Genomic DNA, 23,564 nt, shown 5'->3' with positions numbered 1-23,564 from the left:
TGTATGCTTACGTCATGTCCCAGTGCAGACTGAGCTCCGGTTCGAGGACATCTCTTGACCTGGGAGAGGCTCATGGCATCCCGGGCCCAGTTATCCACCAGCTGGTGCAAGTCATCAGTGAAGGTGCCCTTTCCCTTCTGGGTGTGAGAGGCAGAGGGAGCGGGTCCACTCGCCTGGGTCAGGGAGGTGGAGTGGTTCTGACAGTGGTTTGAACCATTTGTGGAGCTGGTCTCACTTGATACTGAGAAACAAGAAAAGTGATTCGAGGGGTAAAAACTGAAACAGAAATTCCAGGTAACAATTCAAGAATCTCACTTTGATAGGATTAAGGTTCTTACCTGTTGAGCAACTACTGAGGCTGGGCATAGATGGAGAGGAACGGAGCGGCTGTATTGTGGACCGGATACTTGCTTGTGAGGCCTCTGATGCTGAGGGAGGACTATGCTTTGCAGAGGACTGTGAACCATAAAGACTCTGAGCGGACATCGGGGACCCTGAACATATGAGGAGGGTTCACAATGCAGTGTAAACATTCGCCCTCAACAGCTTCAGATATGAATGTACATTAAAAAAAAACCTGTAATACTGACACCAAAGTCAGTATTTAATTTGTCTTGAGGACCACTGCTCTGACCTGAATGATTGGGGCTTGGCTGTCCGCTGCTGCGAGCTGACTTGTGGCTTTTGCGCCTACGACGACCTCCAGCCATTGCAACAGCAGGCGCGAGGACGGAAGGCGGAGGAGGTTTTCCCATCCTGCTGAACAAGGATTCTATCTCCTCTTTCTGACGAGTCTGCAAGGCCTGGATCTCCGTCATATGCCTGGAAGCAGGAAAAAAAAAAAAAAAAGCACAAAATGCAGTCAGTTAGGATCATCTTACGGCGCACTAAAGCAGAATTGTGAAGTAGGATTGGTGATGACATGACGCACTTCTCTCTGAGACGGCTAATTTCTTTCTGCAAAGCTTCGTCCTCGTTCTCGGAGTCGTCGTCATTGCCGCTACTGCAATGGGGGTGTGTGCTATGAGCATCAGAGGGTGAAGAGGAGGGTCCGTTCTGCATGCTGGAGCCATGTGGTGGACTGGAGCCTGCAGGTGGAGCTGGAGTCACTGAAAGAATACACAAACACGAGGCTATAACGGCTACAAGGAAACAGCTTTTTTTCTGCGCTAAAATCCAACAGTTATCTTCTTGAACATTTGCAAGCTCAACAGATAAAACTGATGCACAGAGGTTTACTCGACCTTAGGCCAACAACTGTTGAGTGAATCATTTGCGGGCCTCTGCTAACAGACATAATTCATAAATATGTAATGAAGTGGAGGCAAACACGGACTACTTGACTGTCCATAAAGACACATCAGTCTGGAGTTAACTGCTTTAATCATCTCGACAGGAAACAAAATTAAAAAAAAGATTCTTATGAAAGAATGGTCTTTCTTAAAAACAATTAGGGTCAGTTAATCTTGAAAGTATGGGTGTATAATGTAGTATAGTACAGTATGGAATAGCAGAACCCTGTGTTCATATTACTCTTTCAAAGTTAGCCTACCTGCTGTAAACATGGAACATACCTGTGACAGAAAAACGTCCCACTTTGCCAGCAGTCGGTTCAGATGTAGCGTTGCTGCTCGACACTTGAAAGCGCCCAATCGTGGTGGACTGATTGGTAGGAGCAGCAGTGACAGTCGGGGCTCCGTTTACAGCGACAGTTTCACAAACCTCTTTGGACAAAGAGGATGACCGGTGGAGGGTATTCTCTGGACTTGAGGGCGAGGAGGACGACGACGTAGACGAAGAGGACGAGGAGGTCGAGGACGGAGTCAGTGAAGACGAGGAAACGATGCTGGAGGGACCTGGTGCACTGCCCGATGCACCGTCAGAAGCAACAGACACCTGAGGGAGAGGATAGAGGAGGAAGTTAACTAAATTCCTCTGATGAAATCAGTCCAAAACATTTTAAAAACTTTAAGCTTTGATTGAAACTCACCTGGAAACGTCCAAGAGTGAAACCTGCAGCCGGTGCTTGGATTCTGTTGTCTCCCTGAACAGTCTCAGGGCTCAGAGCTCTCCTCAATTTGGCCTCCAAATTGCCCAGGGGTTGTACCTGTGAAAACAAAACAAACAAAAAAAACAGGAAAATTAGTATTTTTTTTATAGGAAATTTGTACATTTAATAATATTATAATAATTATAATATATATATATATATATATATAATATATTAGAGTGGCTAGCATGGCAGAGAAAGTAGACCGCACCTGATTTGGTCCAGGAAATGGGGGTACAAAATCGGAAGGAGGTGTAGCAGCTTGATCAAAACCAGTAGGTAAAGTCTAAAAAGAAGAAAACAAGAGAAGTTAAGTCAAAGAGGTCTTGTTTCAATAAGCTTTTTTTGGTATATATTCTTAGGAGGCTCAAGTTTTCCCTGACCTGCGCCCTGGGCTTAGTTGGAGGTGTCTGAGCATGTCCGGCTGGGGGGATGCCCTGCCCTGGGGTGGTGGAGGGGCCGAGGACACCCTGCACCCCAGACGAGAGGGGAAGGTTAGATGGAGGCATCAGAGCGGCTCCAGGTGGAGGGGAAGAAGTGCCAGTGGGGGGAGAGGAGGTGCCTGTAGTCTGACTGGGGTCCATGGATGCAGAGGTGGAGGCAGATCTCTGGTCTTTAAAGAGGGACCATAGCTTCTTATCAAGAGCTTGGATGTCATCCATGCCAGTCTTATTTTGGAGCTCAGCCCCTTCTGTGTCTGCTGGCTGAGGCTGGACTTGACTCTGAGTGGAAGGAGGGGGCTGGGCAGAAATGGGAACAGGCTGACCCTGGGAGGTTGTGTTCTGAGGTGCGTGGATGGACGAATTCATAGATGCAGCAGCGCCATTGAAAGGCTGCTGTTCTGAAGCAGGTACAGTGCCTGTACTGCCGGGTGCACTCGTAGCAACAGAAGAGGCCGAGACAGAGCTGCTGCTGCTGCTGGACGGAGGCCCAGGTGCTGCAGGGACGGAGGTCGGCACAGAGGGAGGAGAAACCGTGGAGGATGAGGGAGGGACGCTGGCGGCCGGTGGAAGTTGTGTGGGGGCTGATTCACTGAGAGACTGAGGAGAGGGACTAGTATCATTGATGACAGGGGCTGGAGTTTGGGACTGAGTGGAGACAGGCGGAGGGGTAACTCTCCCAGTTGAGGAAGGCAACGAAGACGTAGCAGGAAATACAGAATTAGATGTAGAGGCTGCAGCTTCTTGAGGAGGCAGAACACTGTTCAAGTTTGGATCGAGTGCAGCCTCACTGGACGGTTTAGTTTCTGGTTGTTGCTCAGTAGCTGGAGGATCAATGGAGTTACCTCTCTCTAACCGTTCCTGCTTAATTTGATTGAAAGCCTGCTGCAGAGTCCCAGAAGGAGCGGACAGAGAAAGGCCCAATATCACAGGACCTGTTGAAAAGCAAAAGAAGGAACGATCAATGTATTAAAAAAAAAAAAAAAAAAAGAAGTATTTTGAGCACTACATTTTTATTGTGATACAAGCAGCAAAAGATGCAACAGGGTGAGACACTGAATCTCATGAAGTCCATAGCATACATACTACTTCAAATCAATCAAAGTAATGTTGATTTTCACTTTTTTTGTGGATTACTTTAAATAATTAAACTTAGGGGGCAATAAAAAATTGCTTCTCTCACCTGGAGCGAGTTCATCTCCAAAGGAGGTATTAGCAGAAGAAGCTCCGAAGAACTGTTCTCTAAGACGAGACTCAGGCACTGGGCTCACTATGAATCTTCGTCCTGCCGAATGCACCACCTGGGCCGTGGTACTGGGGGAAATGCCTGATCCAATCAAAACAAAGGTCAGGTGTGACGTGGGAGTTTGACTACAAATTCAACACCTGAACATTAGAAAAAGTATTCGAGGGCTAAAAGTTGGTGTACCTGGTAGCATGGGGACAGAAAGCTCAGCCTGCTGTTGGTGACTACTTATCTGCAAAGAGAAAAGGGCAGGCAGTTATATCCTCATGTTCAGGAAGTGGGGATCAACACTTGGCTACTAAGTCATTGTGAGTTTGTAAGATACCTGTGGAAAGCCTTCCTTCATGCCCTCTCCTTTCTCATCAGCCATTTCTATGACTTCCCGGACCTGCTCGATGAAGGACTCTCGCTCGCTCTCCAAGATGAATTCACTCTCAACCTGAAACACGACACAAACAAAATTCAATGCCTGAAACTGAAATGTTTAACATGTGCACAGAAGCACTCCAAATGTGTGGCTGACACGTTGCTTGCTGCGACCATATTCGGGTTAAACATGTTTTCCTCTTGAGTCAGTTCAGTTACAGAGGATTGTCATTGTAAGTCACTGAACAGCATTTCAAAAGCTAAATATTATATATTACATATTATATCACATACAGTATGTACTAGAGACTAAAAAACTTAGAACTAGTACTACCATAATCTGTGCAATCTCTTCTGGATTATCCCCATCAAGGTCAAATTTGAAGGTCACCATCTTCCTGTTGTGCGTTTCTAGCTGGCACTCGGCCACTCTGTCTCCTACATTAGAGATCTGTAAAACAGTCATTCGGGTTAGACGGGCGTTTTTGGCCAAAGCTTCCAACAGAACATGAATGATGTCATCAGTTTAGATGCCTACACTGAGAACGTTCAGCTTGGCTCTTGCAGTCTTTTCGTGGCGGGAGCGGCTGCGTACAGATCGCCTCTGGTAACGTTTCAGCGAGCGCCCCTCGTGGCGACCTCCTGATGTGGAGCTCCCATCATTACCATCACTTAGACCTGAAGCTGCATCTGACAGGCAGCTGTAGGAGAAATGGATGGAGTTCAAACATCGCGATGATGATGAAACTTTTTTTTTTTGTGATTTGTTGAAACAAGTTAACGTCCCAACTCACCTCTCTACAAATGGATGCACAAGAGCTGAGGATCCTGTTGGCTGCTCGGCTGGTAAAGACTGAGAAACACTTACAGGGGCCTGAAACACAGAAACCTTCATAAACCCAGGAATCAAAACACTTGACTAAAAGATTTAAATCTAAATAGATTTGGGATTTCTCTTTTCAAATGATTTTAAGTATTTATACCACAAACTTAGCACATTGTCATTCACTCAATAAATAGTATTTTTTCTCTACTATTTACAGATCTATATATTATATATAATATATATTATATATTTTTAGTCCGTCCACCAGAGGGAGCTTTTCAATCAGTGGAAATGTGTGTCAGAGTACTTAAAGGGGCACCATTACTCAGCTCTCAGGCTTACAGCAAATTTGCGGTGCGTTGGTTTTCTCATTTCATTTTCTAAAGATTTAGGCCACTCAACGTCGTCATGCAGTCAGATCAAAACAAATCTTTCAGTCCTCATTTCCAGCCCTGCACACAGTTACAACAGGAGGATTTCTTTTACGGCGTGATTAAATGTCTTTTTTTTTTAAATGTATATACAAATTTATTATATCTGTGGTTTGTCGTTTTCCTTGCTCTAAGTAATCCCCCTCAGTGGCTAAATTTACAGAACAACCAGAAGGAAGAAGCATCAAGTATTTCCCCTTTGGATCAAAATAAAACAAAAAAAACAAGACATTCTTTGTTTGCATTTATGTTCATTATCTGAGCTCTACCATACATTTACCCAAAGGCCTCTTCATTCCAAAGGCTGTGGACTATGCATTTATTTGATAAAGCAATACATCTATGATAATATACTTCAAATGTTTGCCCTGAAAGCGTCTGTGTATAAATGAACAGGAACAGGAAACAGGAAACAGCGTTAAACAGACACTTGTTGTTTTGCTCTGTGGAGTACCTGCAGAACAGAGAGGCATGAGGCCTGATAGAGGAAGTATAGGTGCTCTGCATTCATTGGAGGAGACGTGATAGGAGGACTTGGATCATTGGACCAAGACTAAGAGTCATGCAGGAATATGCAGCATGCAAAGGGAAAGAGTGACAGAAAAAAAAGAACAGCCATGAAAGTGAAGATAGACCAGAGAAAGAAAACAAAAGATTTAGAAAAAAAACACAAACAGAATTAAAGTGGATGAAAACTAAACTGTCTAAAGTGGAATAACCAATCTCTGAAATAACTTAAATACAAACACACACACACACACACACACACACGCATGTATATTAATGAATGAATGAATGTAGTCAAGTCAAGTGTTACCTGTAGCTGCTGTGATGCAGCCTGTGGTAGAACGATGTTCTGGAGAGAACTGCTGCTCTCTGGATGTTGCTGCTGTTGGGCTGGAGACGGCTGAGAGGAGGGAATCTACAAGAATCAAAAAGAACGAGAGAAGATGCAGAAATGAGAATATAACCAGAGAGATCACACACCGAGGCTAAAGGTGACCACTGATAGTCTTTCTTTACAACATCTTTTGGAAATGTCACAGCTCTATTCCAAAGCCTTACTTACCTGTTCGATTACATAAGTGAATACATTTACACATGTATTATTATTATTATTATTATTATTATTGTGACAGTCAATGCTGTAAAGGTTCACACTCCTTAGGCAAGCTCTAAAGACTACTGGCCCATATATTTTTGCCTGAATAGCATCAAGTCACAAAAGCTTAAAATAACTACCTCAAATTAAACATTGCAGATAAAGGGGGGTCTGCTGTTCAGACCAGTACAGACAAAGTGGTGGCTGTTGCTATATACCCAAGTGGTAACAGGAAAAGGGGTCATTTTATCTACCTGAGGGGGAAGCGATGATTGGTAGTAAACTCCGTACTATAAGAAACAAAACATAACACAGGGTAAGAGAGGGTAGCTTGAAAAAGAAAAGCAGACTAAGGTAGATAAAACAGAATAATCCGGAAACGTGGGACTGGGAACCCCTCAGCTGCTTTCCACACAGCTGCTTGAATTGGAAAACAAATGCCTTTGTGTACGCCCTCTGAAAAATCACGTTTCTTCTGACCCTGAACGGTTGAAGTTCAAATCCACTGCAGTGCTATGAAAGTGAATTCAGGGTGTGTTCAGTCCAGCCTCAGGTCAGTATTAAAGAATGTGTTGTTGCAACAGATTGAAACTTCTTGAGTTCAGTGAAACAAAAGCTGGTCCATGGGGTAAAGTCACTGGGGGTAAAGACATGAGTACTTGCAGAACAATGGTTTACCTGTGGGGGGGCGGCTGGAACAGACTGGCTACTGGGTGCAACTGGAACAACTTCAGGTTGTACAACTTGTATCTGTGGTTGAACCTGGTTTACCAAACAGGGGAAGAACAGCACATGTGGTTTAAATGATGCTTCAAAAGCAGCAGGCAGGCTCCTCTGGCCAAAACATTGAGTTTACAGATAAGTAGTGAAAGTGCAGTGAAAGGGGAATGAAGCACCACAAACTGGGAAATAACTGAGGGGCCACAATTCATAGAAAATAAACATATATTCTGTATGCTTTCTTATTATGAGGAGACCAAGTCATAGGGGAAGTGCCAAACTAAATAGAAGCTTATTTCAAAGCTTTCTGGAGGAAGAAAAAAAAAAAAAAAAAAGACTCACCACTGACAACTGCTGCTGTTGTGTTTGGTCATTTTGAGGCTGGGGCTGAACGTGTTGACCAGGAGAAGAGTTAAACGGTACTCCAGTCTGAGCAGGCTGGGTGTCATGAAGGACGGAGGAACCGGGCGGTCTGTCTCCTATGTGAGTTGCTGCAGGAGAGGGAGATGATTCAGTTTTAACTGAAGAAAAATCAATCCATTTCATGCTCATGCAGTGGACAAGATGAGCTCGACTATAAAAAAATTGTGGATCCACACCTCCAGTGTGGTGTAGTTGGTCAGTCTCTGGCTCCTCTGCTTCTGGCTGTACAGGGGCCACACTCTGAGCCTGAACTGAAGCTGGGACTTGTACTGTTGAGTGGGGGACATAAGGGGCCCCCTGTGGCACGCCAGTCAGTTGGGTAGATTGAGGAGTGCTGTAGTTGGCACTCGGAAGGCTCTGCTGAGACGCAGGTTGGACAGACATCTGTGTGCTGTGTTGGGTTGGTTGTGGAGGGGCGTACGAAGAATCTGTGGTCGTCAGCTGGCTCGCAGGCTGTGCAGCTGGTATCTGACTCTGCTGTTCCTCCTCCAGCCTTCTCTTCTCCTGATCTTCTCTCACCTGCAGGACAGTTGGCAGCAAATGCATTAGAATCCTCACAGAAGCACTGACTGACGTCGTCTGAACTTCACAGTAGATGTACACAAACACAACAACTTCATTAAGAACTCCAGCGAAGTACTGAAGCAAAAACTTTAAAGAAATAGGATTTAAAATAGTACAGATGGACGCACCTGCTGCCGCTGTGCTCTTTTGCGACTGATGAGAGACACCCTGTCCTTGATGGCCTTTGCAATGGTCTTGTGGTCACCGTCATACACATAACCAGACTCAACCTAGGGCAGATTTCATACTATTAAATGTTGAATGTTTCAAAATAGAAAACAACTCCTCAAGATTCATGGGGCTCCGTGTCTTTAAATCAGCAAATGTTGAATTCACCATTTCCTGAGCCACGTCCTCTGGAACGTCTTTGCTGAGGTCAAAAGAAAACTCGATAGCTTCGTTGTCTTTGTATTTTCCCTTCAGTTTCTTTACATCCTCAATTCGGAGCCACAGCTTTATAGCTTCCATCTCTCCATCATCCTCTTCTGCCAACTCCACACGCACCCCCGTGTCCTCCTGGAAAAAGGCGTGGTTCAGAAGGTCCTTAATCGAGTACCTACATTGTGAAAGACAAAGTGTGTAAATACATCATTTCTAGTCTGCAATAGTAAACCTGAGAAACACAGACAAAACTTAAAGACCTCTCGTCTTTGTTTTGGCGAATACACCCCTCGATGATCTCCTTCACTTCAGGGATGGCCACCTTGTCGAAGCTGCCCGGCTTCACACCCTACATGAAACACAGAGAACTCAATGAGAAATGTTCCTCTTCTCATCTGACCTCTCATTTCATTTTTTGGAGACTAATTCATAACACGTTGTCTTTTTCAGCTTAGAAAATCGTCTAACAAAAAACAGAGATCATTAAAACCTCAAACTAACGATCTAAAAAAAAAAAAAGCTCACAGTATGAAGAGGAGGGACTCCCTTCAAAGAAATGTGGCTCGAAAACAAATGTTTCGTGTTATAAATTTGTTCTACCTGGTGGCATCTTAAAAACAATGAAGAACAGTCAGTGATGGGAGAGAAAGAGAGAGAGAGATGAAGTGAGTCAATGACAGGAGGAAAGTGCAGGCTGCAACAAGAAAATGGACGATGAAGCCAAACTGCTGAGCTGCATGTCAGACTGAGAACAAGTAGAGCTAATATCCCAAAAGGCAGAATACTGTCAAACCTGGGCATGTGACACAAGCTAAATGTAGACTCAACCTGACAATAGCGCTCTGTCTTTTCACTGAGTCACCACTGCGAGCTATTTGTGGATTACAGAGGGAGATTAGAAGGCATGACTTAGAGGGGTAAACAGAAAGAAAAATAATCATGTGGCAGGGACTTTCAGTGTTTGCACTTTGCAGTTAATAATAAACGGAGGTTAATGGTATAGATTTCCAGGCACATGGTATAGATAACACTCTGAGAACAGGTTCAACCTCTTTATCTACAAGGCGTGTCATTGCAAAGTATGAATCACATCAGTGACGACGTATTAGTCAGCATGAATAAGACTATAAATATGTCGTTGTCTTTCTCTTTTGTTACTGCTTTTCTGGCCTCATAAACGACTTTGTGTGCTGTTGGGAAATAAGCAGGATCGTGCTTGTTCAGCCGCTTATCACTGATCAAGGCTACATGCTAAACCGACACACAACATTTTTCGAGACGGAGAGAAAAAACAAAACAAAACAGAAGACGGTGAAATGAAGATTGTGAATGTTGATTGTGTGAATATTTAGCGTTGGATGATTGTCTGACAGTGAGCCATTAGGGAGAGACAGGAAGACACACAAGGAGTGAAAACAATAGTTCAAGATGGAAATGTTATATAAGGTTGGTAAAGAGCTGTCAGCAGGGGTATCACAGCACTCCAGAATGGTACACAAGCCTTCTTGGCACATTGGGAAATGTGAAGGCAGGGCAGAGGGGTGAGATCGAGGGTTGAAAATTGGACTTACACTGGTAACTCTGCGGTAGATCTGTGCAGCATTCTGGCACTCTGAGTACGGGTACTCTGAGGTGGCCATCTCCAGCATGCACATTCCAAAGGCATACACATCCACTGACTCGTCGTACTTCTCCTCATACATCTCAGGCGCCATGAACTCAGGGGTACCTTAAATCAAAACAACTATTCAGAACTCTCGAACCCCCTTACTGATTGAGTGGGCTTCTCACTACCCACAGTCCCTCTGCTCCTCTAACCCGTGAGGGGTTGAGGAAGAGGAGGATGAGTAGAGTGATCAGCCTGTTGACACCCTCCTGCAGTAGAACCTGTGAGGTGAAAGGTGAGGAGAGAGAAAAAAAAAAAAAAAGAAAAAGGGGGAGGAAAGCAAAAAAGAGACAGAAAACAAAAAAGGAGGGAGAAGCTGGGCTCAGTTAGACTGCAGAAAAGAGAGCACGTGTTTGTCTGTGTAAGACCTTAACATGTACAATATATGACTGAGGGAGCCAATGTGCAGAACACATTTGTTGGTAAATATTCACGTTTATTTGCGCTTTGGGTAAAACCTTTAAATAAGGCACTTGAGAATAATTCCAAAGGGAAGCCAAATGATCTGTGCTGGAGTAACATCACTAGCTATGGAAATAAGTTTTGTCAAGACCTGACAACCTCGTAGACATTTTCTGTCATTGTACACTCACCTTTTGAAGCACGACTTACCTTCTCATCTTGACCTGCAAGGTGAAAGTGTTACAGTCAAGGCTGAGAGAAGCGCGTCCCATAGCTAGTTACTCTACTCAGCAGTGTGTCTATGCACATCAGCATTGTTCTACTCATAGAACTGCTTACAGATGATCTCAGGTCTTACACAGAAAAACTCATTCTGTTATTCAACTGTAAATGTTTTTGATATTGATGTGTTACAACACACTGTCGGACTTACCAGGCCCTTACAAGTTCATACTTACTCAATGACCAGCAGTACCCTATTCATTCCAAACAGCAGAATGGGGCACAGCTGAGGCTAGAGCCTACATTTTAAAAACATACCCAAGAATGTGAAAAAAAAAAATAAAAAAAAATCAAATCAGATAAAAATATAAAACAAAAAAATAAAAATAAAGAAAAATACTGACAAAGAGAAAGGGGGAGGGGGCAGGGGTCTGCTCGCTGGACACAAAGATGGAACAAAAAGATTCTGAAGTCCTGAAATATCTTAAAAGACAGTAAGAGACACACACTAGAAAAAAAAACCTGTTGAGGCAAACCCATAGAAAGAGACGTTAAACATTTTGGGTATAACTTGCAAACAGACCACATATTTCCAAACCACAGAACAAAGACCAGTCTAAGACAAAAGCCAAGGCCATGCCTTAAGCCATGGCCAAGTGAGCCTGAAAGAAGGCATGAAAGCTATTATAATGATGATGCTAATATTAACAGTATGAGAAAGGCGCTACTTACAGTGAGTAGATGCCTGGAAAAAAAAAGACCCTCTCTTTTTGGAGAAACATAGAACAGAAATATTCTGTACAGTGACCAAACTTGATAGAGTTACTGTGTCGGTGAAAAGAGAGAAAGCCTTTCAGTTATCGGACTTGGATAACAACAATGTTTGGCCTCCATTTGAGCTGTGGTTTGAGAGACAGCTGAAACGCTGTGGTCTGTTTTTGAACCACACCATCAAGAAACTGACACTTCTTCAAACACATTCATTTCTATACAAAACATGACCTTATACAAGGCACTGCCCCACAGCAGGCCATGGTGCAAGAGGTAGAAATGGCATCGGAGTCGTACCTATTACACTCTTGGCAAACGATGCACGCTTTAGGGTGGCAAGTCCCAAGTCTCCAATCTTGACGGATCCCGTCGGCCCTGTGATGAAAATGTTGTCGCACTTAAGGTCCCTGTGGATTATGGGGGGAGCTCGCGTATGAAGGAAGTGAAGTCCCTTGAGGATTTGTCTACACCAGCTACGCAGCACTTTAATTTTCATCACCTTGAACCGCTTCAGATATCTGCAAGAGAGTACAAATTATAATTATTCAAAGAATGAAAGTGTTGATATTTAATCTGAGAAAGAACGATTCATTGATGCATACAACTGTTGGATCACCAAATACACGTCTCCATAAAACTTTACATTTCAATTGTTTTAATAAACATAAAAGTGGTCAAAGTTATAACATTCCGAAACATTTAATTGCGTTGCCAGTTAATTCAAAATTCAAATATCGGTCACAATATTTGGGATAAACAGTCTGGATGATCCTTTAAACCTCTGCAGAGATAGTGCATAGAACTTTTCTGCGGTCTGCATCAGTGTGTTTGTTAGGGCTGCCAAGTTCGAAACTTACGTTTTTAGCGTTCCTGAAGTCATGAGTTCAGTGACCAGTACAATGCACTTCCTGCCTTTGGACGGCCCCTCCCAGGAGTCGTAGAAGCGTACAATGTTGGGATGCTGTAGTCCCTTTAACATCCCTGCTTCCTCCTTAAAGCGCTGCCTCTCCGTCTTTGATAGCTTACGATCCTGCAGGGGACAAAGTCAGGAAGTAGAGTCTTATTTTGAGCAATGCACATTGTATTTTAGGGGATGAACTGTGAGGAAGAGCAGATTTTATTAACAGCTAAATTCGCACAATACACACCACTGTATTTGGTTGGATTCTGACATAGCCGGTTGTCTTGAAAAAGAAATCAGAGTCGCTCAGTATGGCAGCAGCTGAAACGTTTGTTGGTATTATAAAGCAGAGCTGGTCTCATTGTTTGACATGGGATTGTTAGGTGACTTTTTATACATTAATAGGTATGAGGGCCTTTTGGAGGGTCTGTGTATTAACACAAAATCTGGAATGTGAACAGCCACCCTCCTCAAGTTTCCTGCCTAATTCCTTGCATGACCTACATTCACAGCGAACCCGTACCAGCAAGACAAGCCCGTACAAACCATGCAGCCAAAGGCCTCCCTTGAAACCCCCAGAGACCTGGACGCATGCCAGGCTGTCCAGGAAATCCAGGCCCTTTGTGAGTGGAGAGCATGTGCCTTTGTGTGTGTGTCAGCAAGAGATCTAAAAGTTTCCAGTGACTGACATTACTTAAAGAAAATCCTAATTGATGCGGCTACAGCCTTTGTGATGCTAGTTTGAGGCTTGTGGTTGATGTTAAGGTCAGAGGAAAAAAAGTAGGCCAGACGAAATGTGAATTTTCAGGGGGAACCTTGTAAACCCTGAGGATCGTTCACAGAGAGAAGGACAGCGAATCAGGGAGAGATATCAGGACGGAGAAGGTGACGGTGGAGTGATGAGGGCTCCTCGATGCAGTTGGACCGGCTAACTGTTGATCCTGTGGGACTGTGGTTCTACTTCTTTCAGCTCAACATGTGAAAGCGCACTTGTTGTCCACTTCAACGTTCACTTTCTCAGAGCAGCTCGCCTCACGTTGGGCAGCAGCAGCACCCCCACCCCCTCAAATACCAAACTACTGTATTACAGTCAGCATTTTTCTCTGGAGGCACATGACGACCCGTTACCACCTTTACAACAAATTCCTTCCCCTAACAAGTCCAAACTAGTTGAAAAACTACATTCCCTGTAAAAGATAAAACATTAACCTGCTTCACAGATGTCTACTGTATCTACATGTCTGCAAAGATAATTCTTGAGCAACTGGGAGTGTTACATGTAAAAGCATGTAGTTACACAACACTGGGACTTAAACTAAAATGATGTCAATCAAAAGACACAGTGAGGCTGGATATTTTACGTAGTTTGCACCTGATGCTTGACACAAACATGAAGGTAGAAACATATTTCCACTGTGCTAAAAAAAGAAATAAAAAAAGAATCTACCTCTCTAACATTATGAATATTTTGACATAAACAAGCGTTGAGCCACAGCTTTCTTACTGCTTAATAGTATGCCATATTTGCCTATATATCATATCTGTTTTTCCCCCATCATCTCTTGTCCTACTCTAAATGAAGAAAATGAACACTACCTTGCTTTGGAGAAATAGGTTTTTGTACCTTGTTGTATAAGCCTGTAATCAGAGCTAAAGAGCATTACTTCACAGCCATAAATACATTATTGACTGATGGATATTTTTCTTTGGTCTTTGATTCCATCATAGTCTTATACTATTTTGATAGAGATGCTTTAATTGTGCATATATTAGTAAAACATAACTGGCAGAAAGTCAAGAGGGTGACGACAGCTGCAGTTGAATAACAGCAGCTCTGTCTGACAGAGGGTTCATGAGTCGGCTCACTTTAAAGCTGTGCTGCCACCAACCTTCCACCAGATTTCTGCCAAATCATACACAGCGATGGAAAAAAATAAAATCTGAGTGATGATGTTATAAAGGGAGCGACACGGTGAAGGGAATAACACAGCTTTGGAAATGATGAAGAGATTTATTGATAACGCTCAGAACAATTAAATCCTGAAGAGTAATAGCTGTAAAATCTGACTTGTCAGCCTTTGATTTCAACATCTTTGCAGAGTCAGCACAGCACTTATCACAGTCCTCATTGCATTAGAGCAGTGGCACACCCTCAACAAGACTGAGCATGGATAATATTCATGTGAAACAAAGAGACATTAACCCATGTCAAAGTATATCATTGCTCAGTCAAAAGATGGAACAGATGTGTCAAGCAAACAATGAAAGAGATGGAACAACGTTTAAGTACAGGACAGATAAGATCTCTCTCTGAGGAGACAACGATCTGTTGACAGGGATGACTCCATTTTCAATCTGAACTGGGATCCCTTTTAACCAGCAAGAACAAGCCCAACGCAAGATGAACAACTTCATGACATGAAATGCTTTTAGCCAGCAGGAATTAATTTTAATGCCTGTGATACACTATCACCAAAGCAACGCTGAAAACACTGCTTCCAGGCAAAGGCCATCATAAATAACTCAACAACCCTAAAAATAGACTGAGGGTTGTTGACTGAGTGAAAAAAGCCTGTGATCATGCCAAAGGCTGGCACTGTCAGGTCCCTGCTTTGAGCTCCTCTCTGAGCTTGACACTGAGGGCTGGGATGGAGCCCTCTGGTTTGGGTGAAGGTAACAGGGCAAGAAGGCCAAGTGACTCTGCTTAGATGTTGTCGCATTTAAACGACTAGTTAAGTTGAAGATTCCTACAGAAGTGCCCTTCAGTAACACAGAGCAGGAAGGTCAAAGATCAGAGACCGATGATGACCGGTCACATCACCTCTGCCAGTGTGACCATGCATCTCATTTTCAGAGGGTAGAAAAGACAACGAGGTTGAAAACCTTAAAATGGGAAGAAAGCTAAGAGATCAAACAGCCATTGAATGCAATGTGTTCACTACATGATAAGTAGCTACATGAGAGGCACATTTTTACTGATAGACTAAAAATGAATAACATTTAAAAATGCTTGCACTGATTCAGACAATTATGGGTTAAAAAATAGATTTTAATCTGGGGATGCGTACGAATACTCGAGTACTCGCCACTGACCCCATTATTTGAGTAACAGTGCACACCGAGCCAGATTTCAGCAAAAACAATAGGCAGCTATGGCAACTCTCTAGGAACATATTAGACAAAAAGCAAAAGCACAACAAATAAAGAAATGTCTGCTACACCTGCAAAAAGTCAGTCAAGAAAAGTGATGACAAAAACCATGAAGTGAATGTTCAGTGCAAGATAAAAAGAATAATAAAATAACTGCGAGTACTTGATCATTAGGTAATTCAAGTAATCGAGTACAGGGATGACTGTAATCATAATCCTATATTTCTTTCTAATAGTCACGTACTGGTGATCTACATAAAGTTGAAGAAGGCAAAAAAATAAATAAATAAATAAATTTATAAACACATCACACAGGAACAGAGCAACACCAAAGCTGAGGAGAAGATGTGTCTGTACTCTCTGAAATATTAAATATGTAAATGTTTAAAAAGTTAGAAATACTAAAATGTTGATCACGGGTATTTTAAATCGTGACAATTACAGCAATAGCTGAGAAACACAGCTTCCTCATTTAAAGTGTGTTTTTTTTAATATGTTAATTTAAATATGCAGGTTGTTAAAACTTGGATACATGTCTATATAAATATATAAATGTGTTTAAAAAAATACAAGGAAAAGGAACACGTTAAATACAAATAAAACAGATGGGATTCCTCTGTCTGCTTTGATGCTCTATCGATGAATACTTTATGGATTTGAGTCTTTGATTGGGGGTTTTGGTATTATGTTGAATCGACTGTGTAAAAACATTTTACCTACTGATGTTTACCTAACCATATTTTCTCGGGTCCATATCACTTAAATAGATTTTTGTTTGAAAGGTTAAAAGCCTCCATCCAGTTACAGTCAGATGGATACTAGGCCACAGATTCACACTTCTAAGTTCATGGTGTCAGTTCATCCTTCGGATCTATTCTGAGAGCTGTGATGTACAAAGAATACAGCACCGAGCGTTTGTCCAATCATTGGCTAGCAAAAACCTTTTCCTGGGCTTTTGTCATTCACTGGCAGGTAAGTACTGCCTGTTTGTTGTCTTGCAGGAAAGCGGACAATGTGAGAATTTAACTGCACAAAAATACGTCTCCTTTTTCATGAGTCACTCCCCACAGCTGCCTAGCAGCCAGCAGGACGGGTAGCTAGCATAAGTAAAGGATGCCTGGGGTTCTCTTTCTCAACTTTCAATGTTTGGCTGCAGTACTGCAGAGGAAGGTGCGGAGGAAGTGAGCAGAGAATGACATGCTGGAAGATAGAGGAGTGAGCAAGAAAGGGGAGGCTCCTAAATGTATTCCTTTTCTTTCCCCTCTTTCGACTTCCTCTCTGTGGTGACCTACTTATTGTTCAGACATGCCTGCAAAGTGGGACCCGAAACAAATATGTCGGTTCAAGGGTTGGTTTAAAAAAAAAGGGTGGACGCCTAGAAATTCTTGAAAGAATTGTGGACAGATGGCCGGCCACACTGAATGAGCCATTCTAGCTTGAGGGAAGGAGAGTAAAGTGGTTGGAACATCAGTCCAACAGTGTGGTCCAGAGGGAAATAACTTCAAACTTATTAAACTGTCTTACAGTTCAACTCTTGAGAGAGAACATCCATAAAACAAGAGACGAAGAAAAACAAAAAAAGATACCTGAAGTGGTCAAATGTACAATCTTCATGGTCACGCTATGTCTCAAATGTAAAACACTTTTCCCCCCCCAAAGAACCAAGAGGTCAAAGTTGACATTTTGTGAGAGTCTCACTCAAGGAGTCTATGAGGGAAACCTGTCAGACTTGTCACATTACCATGGAGACAAAAACGGTGCTGTTGCTTCCAGATGAAACCAAATTCTCTCTGAGCAAGCAAGTGGAAAGGCTGATTTGTTTCTGCATCACTGATTTGGTAGCAACAGGAAACTTCACAAGTAAATCAACTGATCTACTTCCTGTCTCCTAAATTAAACATTCATAAGATGACTTTTGACTGAATTACGTTTGCTTTTAAAATAATATTTACATTCTCTATGAAAGCAAAGAGGAAAAGTACAAGATGTGCTGCCAAAAGCTCCTCAGAGCAACTAACTCTGATTAAACACATTAAAAAAAAAGAAGACGAAGACGTTGAACAATTAATAGTAAACCAACACCATTACTATTACATTCCCCAAAGCATGCCCTCGTGATGCATGAGAAGTGTGAATGTAGCACTTGATCATGGGACAGCTTTAAGACACATGTGAAAGGGGATTTCTGCATCCAGTATTGTAGCTGCACAGTTTCCATCAGTGAAACTTTTGAGCTGACAAGAGGAATGAGGGGGAGTGAGGGTGTCGGGTTACATGTTGGTATTTCAGATCAGACCCAGTCCATAAAACAAAGCTGGTTCTTGTTCCACTCTCATTGTTGCTGTGGATCACTTCTTTATATGAATTATAACAGAGTTTAGGAGATCCTCAAGAGAGACGCAGTTAACATTCATTTAGGAGTTTTACAAACCACAAGAACAAAAACAGTGGAGGGTATTGGTTTGGAATATTCCCTCGCTCGTTTTAAACGCTCCTCTGAGTATAGTTCACGGTCTGATTATATAACACTGATTATTGACCCTGTTTTCATTTAACCAATAAATAACTTACTTTATAGACAGGCAATCATAAATGTCTGAAATAAAGTGTTAACTTGAGTATCCACCAGTCCATCATATTAAATCAAATGAATGCTATCAAAATAAGTCTATAGAAACACTATGACATCGTCTGAATAAATGTGACATTTCACCAAGTTGTCTTATCAGCAACACTTGGCAATGAATGGTCAACTTTGGATTGAATGGGAAAGAGTGCAATAGAATGACAACCAGACAAAAGGGACACTGATTCATTGTACAATATTAACTAAAATCAAATAGGAAGGTATTGATATATTAAGTGAGTATTACTTGAGAATGGTTGGCCAAGACTAAAACCATTGAAAATGGGAGCTAGTCAAGAGGGTGTGAGGAGGACTACAAGTTTAGGAGCAAGCCTTGGTCTTCGGCACTACACAGGAGATTCCTCTATGAGGAATGTGACCCATTTTACATTCACACAAGCATTCAGAGCAGGAATGCACTGAGCATGCGCTTGTTTCGCTCTGTGTGAGGGGGGAGGGGCACGTGTCTGTAATCTTCACATTGTTCTGAAACCACAGTGCACGCAGAGCTCTGGTTTTTCTGTGCTGCCGTGTCAGGCCTTTGCCTCTCATCGCAGGGTAAAAGCGTGACAGGAAAAGCAAACACTCACGATTGTGAATGAGGTCAGACTTTGCTATGGGGCATCGAGCTGCTTTCACTGGACCGACAGGAACGCTACACTTTTTTAATAAGCATTTCTGTCAGTTATTTTTGGTCTGCAGCACATTAAAGCAGATATTTATTTTTATCATTTTAATGGCAATTTTTTAAATTGAAACAAGATATATTGAGGAAATATATCTTCCCTAGGTGCTACTATAATCAACATAGCTAATTTCCCCTTTTTCCTGACTTTGCTCAGTTCTAATGAAGGATTTATACTTAGTCATTTAACATGGAATTAAGTAGCTTTTTTTTTGATTGAACAGAATTCTATCTCCCCCCATAAAAAGTCAAAATCAAAATTAATTAAGTGCAAGAAAACGACATAAAAGGACACATTTAAACAAAAACAACTAATCTCTGAAAGCAGGGTCAATTTTGGGCCACGTTCAGACAAGATTTTGATAATAACCAAAAAAAAAACGCTCACAGGCGGAATTTCGGAGTCCCCTATTGTTGTAGTCGTCCATCTCCTCACTCGTGGCTATTGACTCAAACCGTAATGTGTGAATGTGAAAAGTTCCCCTCTTAGGAAGGTGGCTGTGTTTTAGCAGTCCACAAAGAGACTGAAGCTGTCATTTTTAAAACTTTGCACTCAACAGACCCCTTTTTAAAACTTTAGTTTTCAGGCAACTTAAACATTGACGTCATTTAGACGAACATTCAAAACGCAATAAAAGATGACTGTTTTTGGATAAAACCGTAGTTTTACAGGGCCTAATTCTGACTCTGCTAACAGGTTTAAGTGTCATCCTTAGTCATAGCTTTTAAACCATTACACAAACTGGCACTAACTTCTGGCACCTATTGTAAGACACTCCTTTTCTAACTAATTGTAGTGTTTAAGGTTTAATATGCGACTCTCACAGATGTCCCTTAAGTTGCACTTTAGCACCCATCTCACAAATCAGCCAAGTAAGCCCCCAAAACCTGTCTAGTGAAAAATAAGGTACACTTGCACAAACCTGCTGACAAACTTCCTAATAGCACAGGGGCAGAGATTTTAATAACCTATGACAAGAGTACAATCTTAGACTGTATGCATGTTAGCAGTATGGGCAGTCAGTCTGAAAATGTCAAGAAATCTTTCAAGAGCTTTCATGAAATTTGCTTTGTATGCCCATATTCTGCCATGGATCTCTAACATGGCCACACATATATTGTCCTTTAAAGTTTAAACCAGTTGGTCAAAATCCATCCTCAAAATGTGTGATGGGTATACACTGATGGATATCTGTTAAATAACAACACTGTTTAATAAAATCATGTGAAAAGATAGAATAATCAACATCACAAAGTAAAATATCAGTTTTTTTGATTGTTTGCTTACAAAAAACAATAAAAGATCAAAAAGGAAATGCTAGTCTCAAGTCTCAGACTGGAAATGACCGAGGCTTGTCGAAAGAACTTTGACTCTACTTTAAAAAGCAGCTTAACCCTTGTGAGAGCAAAAACCCTTTGGAAAAAAAAAATCCATATTTCATACCTGAAGCTCACACCAAGCCACCTCCACTGTGGTCTCAGTGTCCAAGCCTTTGTAGACCGTCTTGAAGGAGCCACGTCCGATTTCTATATCGAATTTTAAGAAACGTCCATCTGGTGATGTTCCCACTGCTTTGGTTTCTGCCTCTTCAATATCATCCTGAACTCTTTTCTCGGCTTCCCTCTGTTCCGCCTCGGCACGTGCCTTGGCAGACTCCTTATCTTCTTCCTCCCCTTCTTCTTCATGATGTTCCTTCACCTCAGTAGTGCTTCCAGGTTCAGTTAGACTCTGCACTTCTGTTCCCAAACAAGGGGCAGAGTGGGCTGATACTACCACCTCTACATCGCAGATATCTCGTACAGTGGCAGGCTCCTGCTCTGAAGGCACTACGTTCACCTTGGCTATTTTGATATCTTTTCCTTGTTGTCCTCCACCACTAACAGGAGACTCCTCATTAAGAGCTGAACTTGGTTCAGCCCTTGGCAAATGAGAAGAGACAGTTGCTTGTTGACGCTGGGGGACCGTTTCCCGTAACTGAACCCTTTGAGGTGCAGGGATGGGGATTTTGCTGGGTAATGGTAGAGCCAATGCTGTTGCATTGGAATCACTGATGACACTGCGGCGTAGGAAGCGGTGTTCAGAGTTACATCGGTCACGCTCCATGGTGTGATGCCGGCGTCTCACTTCTGTTGGCCGGCATTCACTCACCATCGAATCTGAACCAGAACTGGGGCCATTTCCACTCTTCTGAGGGGGAGCTAGGAACTTCACCATTTTGTCGTCTGGCTTCTCCGACATCCCACCACCCAGACCAAGTGAAAGGGTGTACGATAACCAAAAAATTAAAATAAAGGTAGTTCCATGTCTGCCATATAAGCTTATGTAAGCAGTAATGGTCCGTTCTTTAAAATAGGAGACAGAAAGTCTTGCAACTTCTATCTCAGCCTGTCGTTTCTTTTGCCTCTAAAGACAATCTTTATATATAGAGTGCAGGAGTTGGAGGTGTAGGATGGGAGGTGTTCTCTTGTAAATGGTAAAAGATTGAATACCACAGTCGAACACAGAATGCGGATGACGATACACAGGTCTCTTTAAGTCCACATCATCCATCCTGTGAGACCCAGAGTGCAGCTCCTAACCAGCATAGGGAATTACTGTTGAGGAACACACATGCACAGCCTTCAACAGGAACCAAAGGTCCTACTGTGGGCAAAGGCAGGACAGCCAAACACTTGGATTCTTCTCCAGTCCACTTTCACTGCAAGACAAAAAAAATAAATAGAAAACCATGTGTCAAAATGTAACTCATTTTGTCAATTATCAACAGGATTTGTTAAACAACAACAAAAGGTTGTCACAAGTAGAATTTACTGTACACATTAAGTTAAATGCCACTTACATTAGAAGCCCAGCCAACAAACCTTAGTGCAGTGCACTTCTTCTTAAATTGGCTATCAAGTCCTTTTCAGTGTATTACACAGAATCTAGGGCTATTTATTTAATGTTGGTACACATGCCTTTGATAGACGGTTTAAACTGTAGGTCCCCCCCTCCAAGAAGACCTGCTCTCTTGCCATGAGACATGTTTGTATGGCAGCTGCTTGAAGGTATGCAGACAGAACATTTCATATTTCTGTCAGCTGCACACAATTGTTTTACAATCCATTTATAGAATAAAATGTACTTAATACAGATAGTCATGTGTGTCATCTGGCACAAATGTAAATCACATCGTCCTTCCTCACTTCTAAATACCTCATATAACACGTAATAATGAGGTAGAACTTAATGGCAGGTTAACAATGTACAGAACAAGTATACCACTATCTAAGGTAGATGAATAGTTAGAAAAAAATCATGCTGGGTACACTGGAAATTGTCTGTGTAAGATAAAGGTTGACTTAGAGCTATACAGAGGTATAAACCTTGCAACATGCATATTGTACAGTAGATGCAAAAGACTGGCCCCATTTCATTTGACTTATTTTGCAGTTATGCTTCATGAAATCTGTTATGGTCTTCTGAACACGTCGAATTTAAACTACATTTACATTTGCCATCTAGACCCTGCCACAGCTGGCAACCACAATGTTAGATCCAAACAGTAACGTTAACAGTATCAGACCGAAGAAACAAGAGACTGGACAGCGCCAAGTCATTATTTGTCTCTAATGAAAACCTTGTCGTACGTACCTAGTTCTTTACCGCCTTATAAGAGGTAACACAGCCATCTGGGGTGGCAACATCGAGCATACAAGGCAATGGGAGCATTGGCTCTTTGTTAGCTTGCTATTGATAACAGCTAACAAGAAGCTAGTTAGCTGACGTTAGCCGATCCTTGACCAAAGAGACGTTAACCAACATGAATCATTTCCACGTCATGTCTTTTAAATATTCCGCCCAGTTGTTGGCAATTCAACCTAAACCCACACGTTTAAACATAAATAGTATGCAACCAATATTGAGGGTGACCCATAGGTAAATTAAACTAGAATTGACTTTTATTGACGACTTCCAGCCTCTTCCGTGTCGTAATATTCGTTACATGCCGCTCTGATGTGAGCCCGCCCGGTGTGACGCCGGCTGGGGAGCCGCTGTCTGTTAGCTAACGTTAGCGAGGCGGGTCTTTCCAATGGCCTAAAAAAATCCAGACCCACCTCCTGGCTACCTCTGTTTAACTGAACAATATCTGAAACGTAACTGACGCTCATGCTTTGTTATTTTTTTATTAAACACCATACAATAAACAGTGACTAGTTCACGAAGCCGTCGGCGGGGGCTGATTGTTAATTTGAAAGAGGTCGTTGGCAGGTTTCTTATGCTAGCAGTTAGCCCTTCACGTCCTGGTTAATGTAGAGCAGTGCCGGGTGAGATCCACCTACCTATATCATCGTATCCTCAACACAACGGACGACCACCGTCGTTCTCATGGTGAATCCATCGACAACAATATGACCGGAGCTGTATTATCCTCAAACGTGAAGTAAGAGATAACGTTGTTAGGAAGGTGTATATCCAAATAGCGAGTTGAGGTTTCTGACAAACAAACGGCGCAGTTGCTACATATTGACGAAGAAACGGAGTTTTTTTTCCCGAAAGCGCCTGCGCCGGTGAAGAATGACGTCACAACCATAACAGAGAAGAGCACTTT

At 42.3% G+C, this 23,564-nt stretch overlaps 1 protein-coding gene across 3 annotated transcripts in view; it reads right to left on the bottom strand.

Moving 5' to 3' along the window:
* Positions 1-23,564, bottom strand: part of LOC306824810 (serine/threonine-protein kinase WNK1-like) — a 26,632-nt gene extending 3,068 nt beyond the window's left edge. Inside the window, exons 1-27 of one of the 3 annotated variants that reach the window (XM_079345163.1) lie at positions 23,296-23,564; positions 20,417-21,671; positions 12,468-12,640; positions 11,908-12,128; positions 10,121-10,278; positions 8,810-8,898; positions 8,505-8,724; positions 8,297-8,398; positions 7,781-8,123; positions 7,524-7,672; positions 7,140-7,223; positions 6,716-6,751; positions 6,177-6,281; positions 4,897-4,976; positions 4,641-4,803; positions 4,437-4,553; positions 4,062-4,175; positions 3,920-3,968; positions 3,674-3,817; positions 2,434-3,425; positions 2,262-2,336; positions 1,991-2,107; positions 1,575-1,896; positions 932-1,109; positions 635-822; positions 339-494; positions 12-241 (exon numbers count right to left, since the gene is read on the bottom strand). In XM_079345163.1, coding sequence (XP_079201289.1) covers positions 12-241; positions 339-494; positions 635-822; positions 932-1,109; positions 1,575-1,896; positions 1,991-2,107; positions 2,262-2,336; positions 2,434-3,425; positions 3,674-3,817; positions 3,920-3,968; positions 4,062-4,175; positions 4,437-4,553; positions 4,641-4,803; positions 4,897-4,976; positions 6,177-6,281; positions 6,716-6,751; positions 7,140-7,223; positions 7,524-7,672; positions 7,781-8,123; positions 8,297-8,398; positions 8,505-8,724; positions 8,810-8,898; positions 10,121-10,278; positions 11,908-12,128; positions 12,468-12,640; positions 20,417-21,211 — 5,400 coding nt within the window. In that variant the 5' untranslated portion in view covers positions 21,212-21,671; positions 23,296-23,564. Of the gene's footprint in view, positions 1-11; positions 242-338; positions 495-634; positions 823-931; positions 1,110-1,574; positions 1,897-1,990; positions 2,108-2,261; positions 2,337-2,433; positions 3,426-3,673; positions 3,818-3,919; positions 3,969-4,061; positions 4,176-4,436; positions 4,554-4,640; positions 4,804-4,896; positions 4,977-6,176; positions 6,282-6,715; positions 6,752-7,139; positions 7,224-7,523; positions 7,673-7,780; positions 8,124-8,296; positions 8,399-8,504; positions 8,725-8,809; positions 8,899-10,120; positions 10,279-11,907; positions 12,129-12,467; positions 12,641-20,416; positions 21,672-22,606; positions 22,980-23,295 lie in introns of those variants that run through there. The other 2 variants (XM_079345164.1, XM_079345165.1) reach the window with 2 other exon arrangements.

This window comes from Symphodus melops (genome assembly GCF_947650265.1).
Source record: "Symphodus melops genome assembly, chromosome: 6".
Lineage (NCBI taxonomy): Eukaryota > Metazoa > Chordata > Actinopteri > Labriformes > Labridae > Symphodus > Symphodus melops.
The sequence above is the reverse complement of the archived record's forward strand: the minus strand, read 5'-3'. Positions and strand labels throughout refer to the sequence as shown.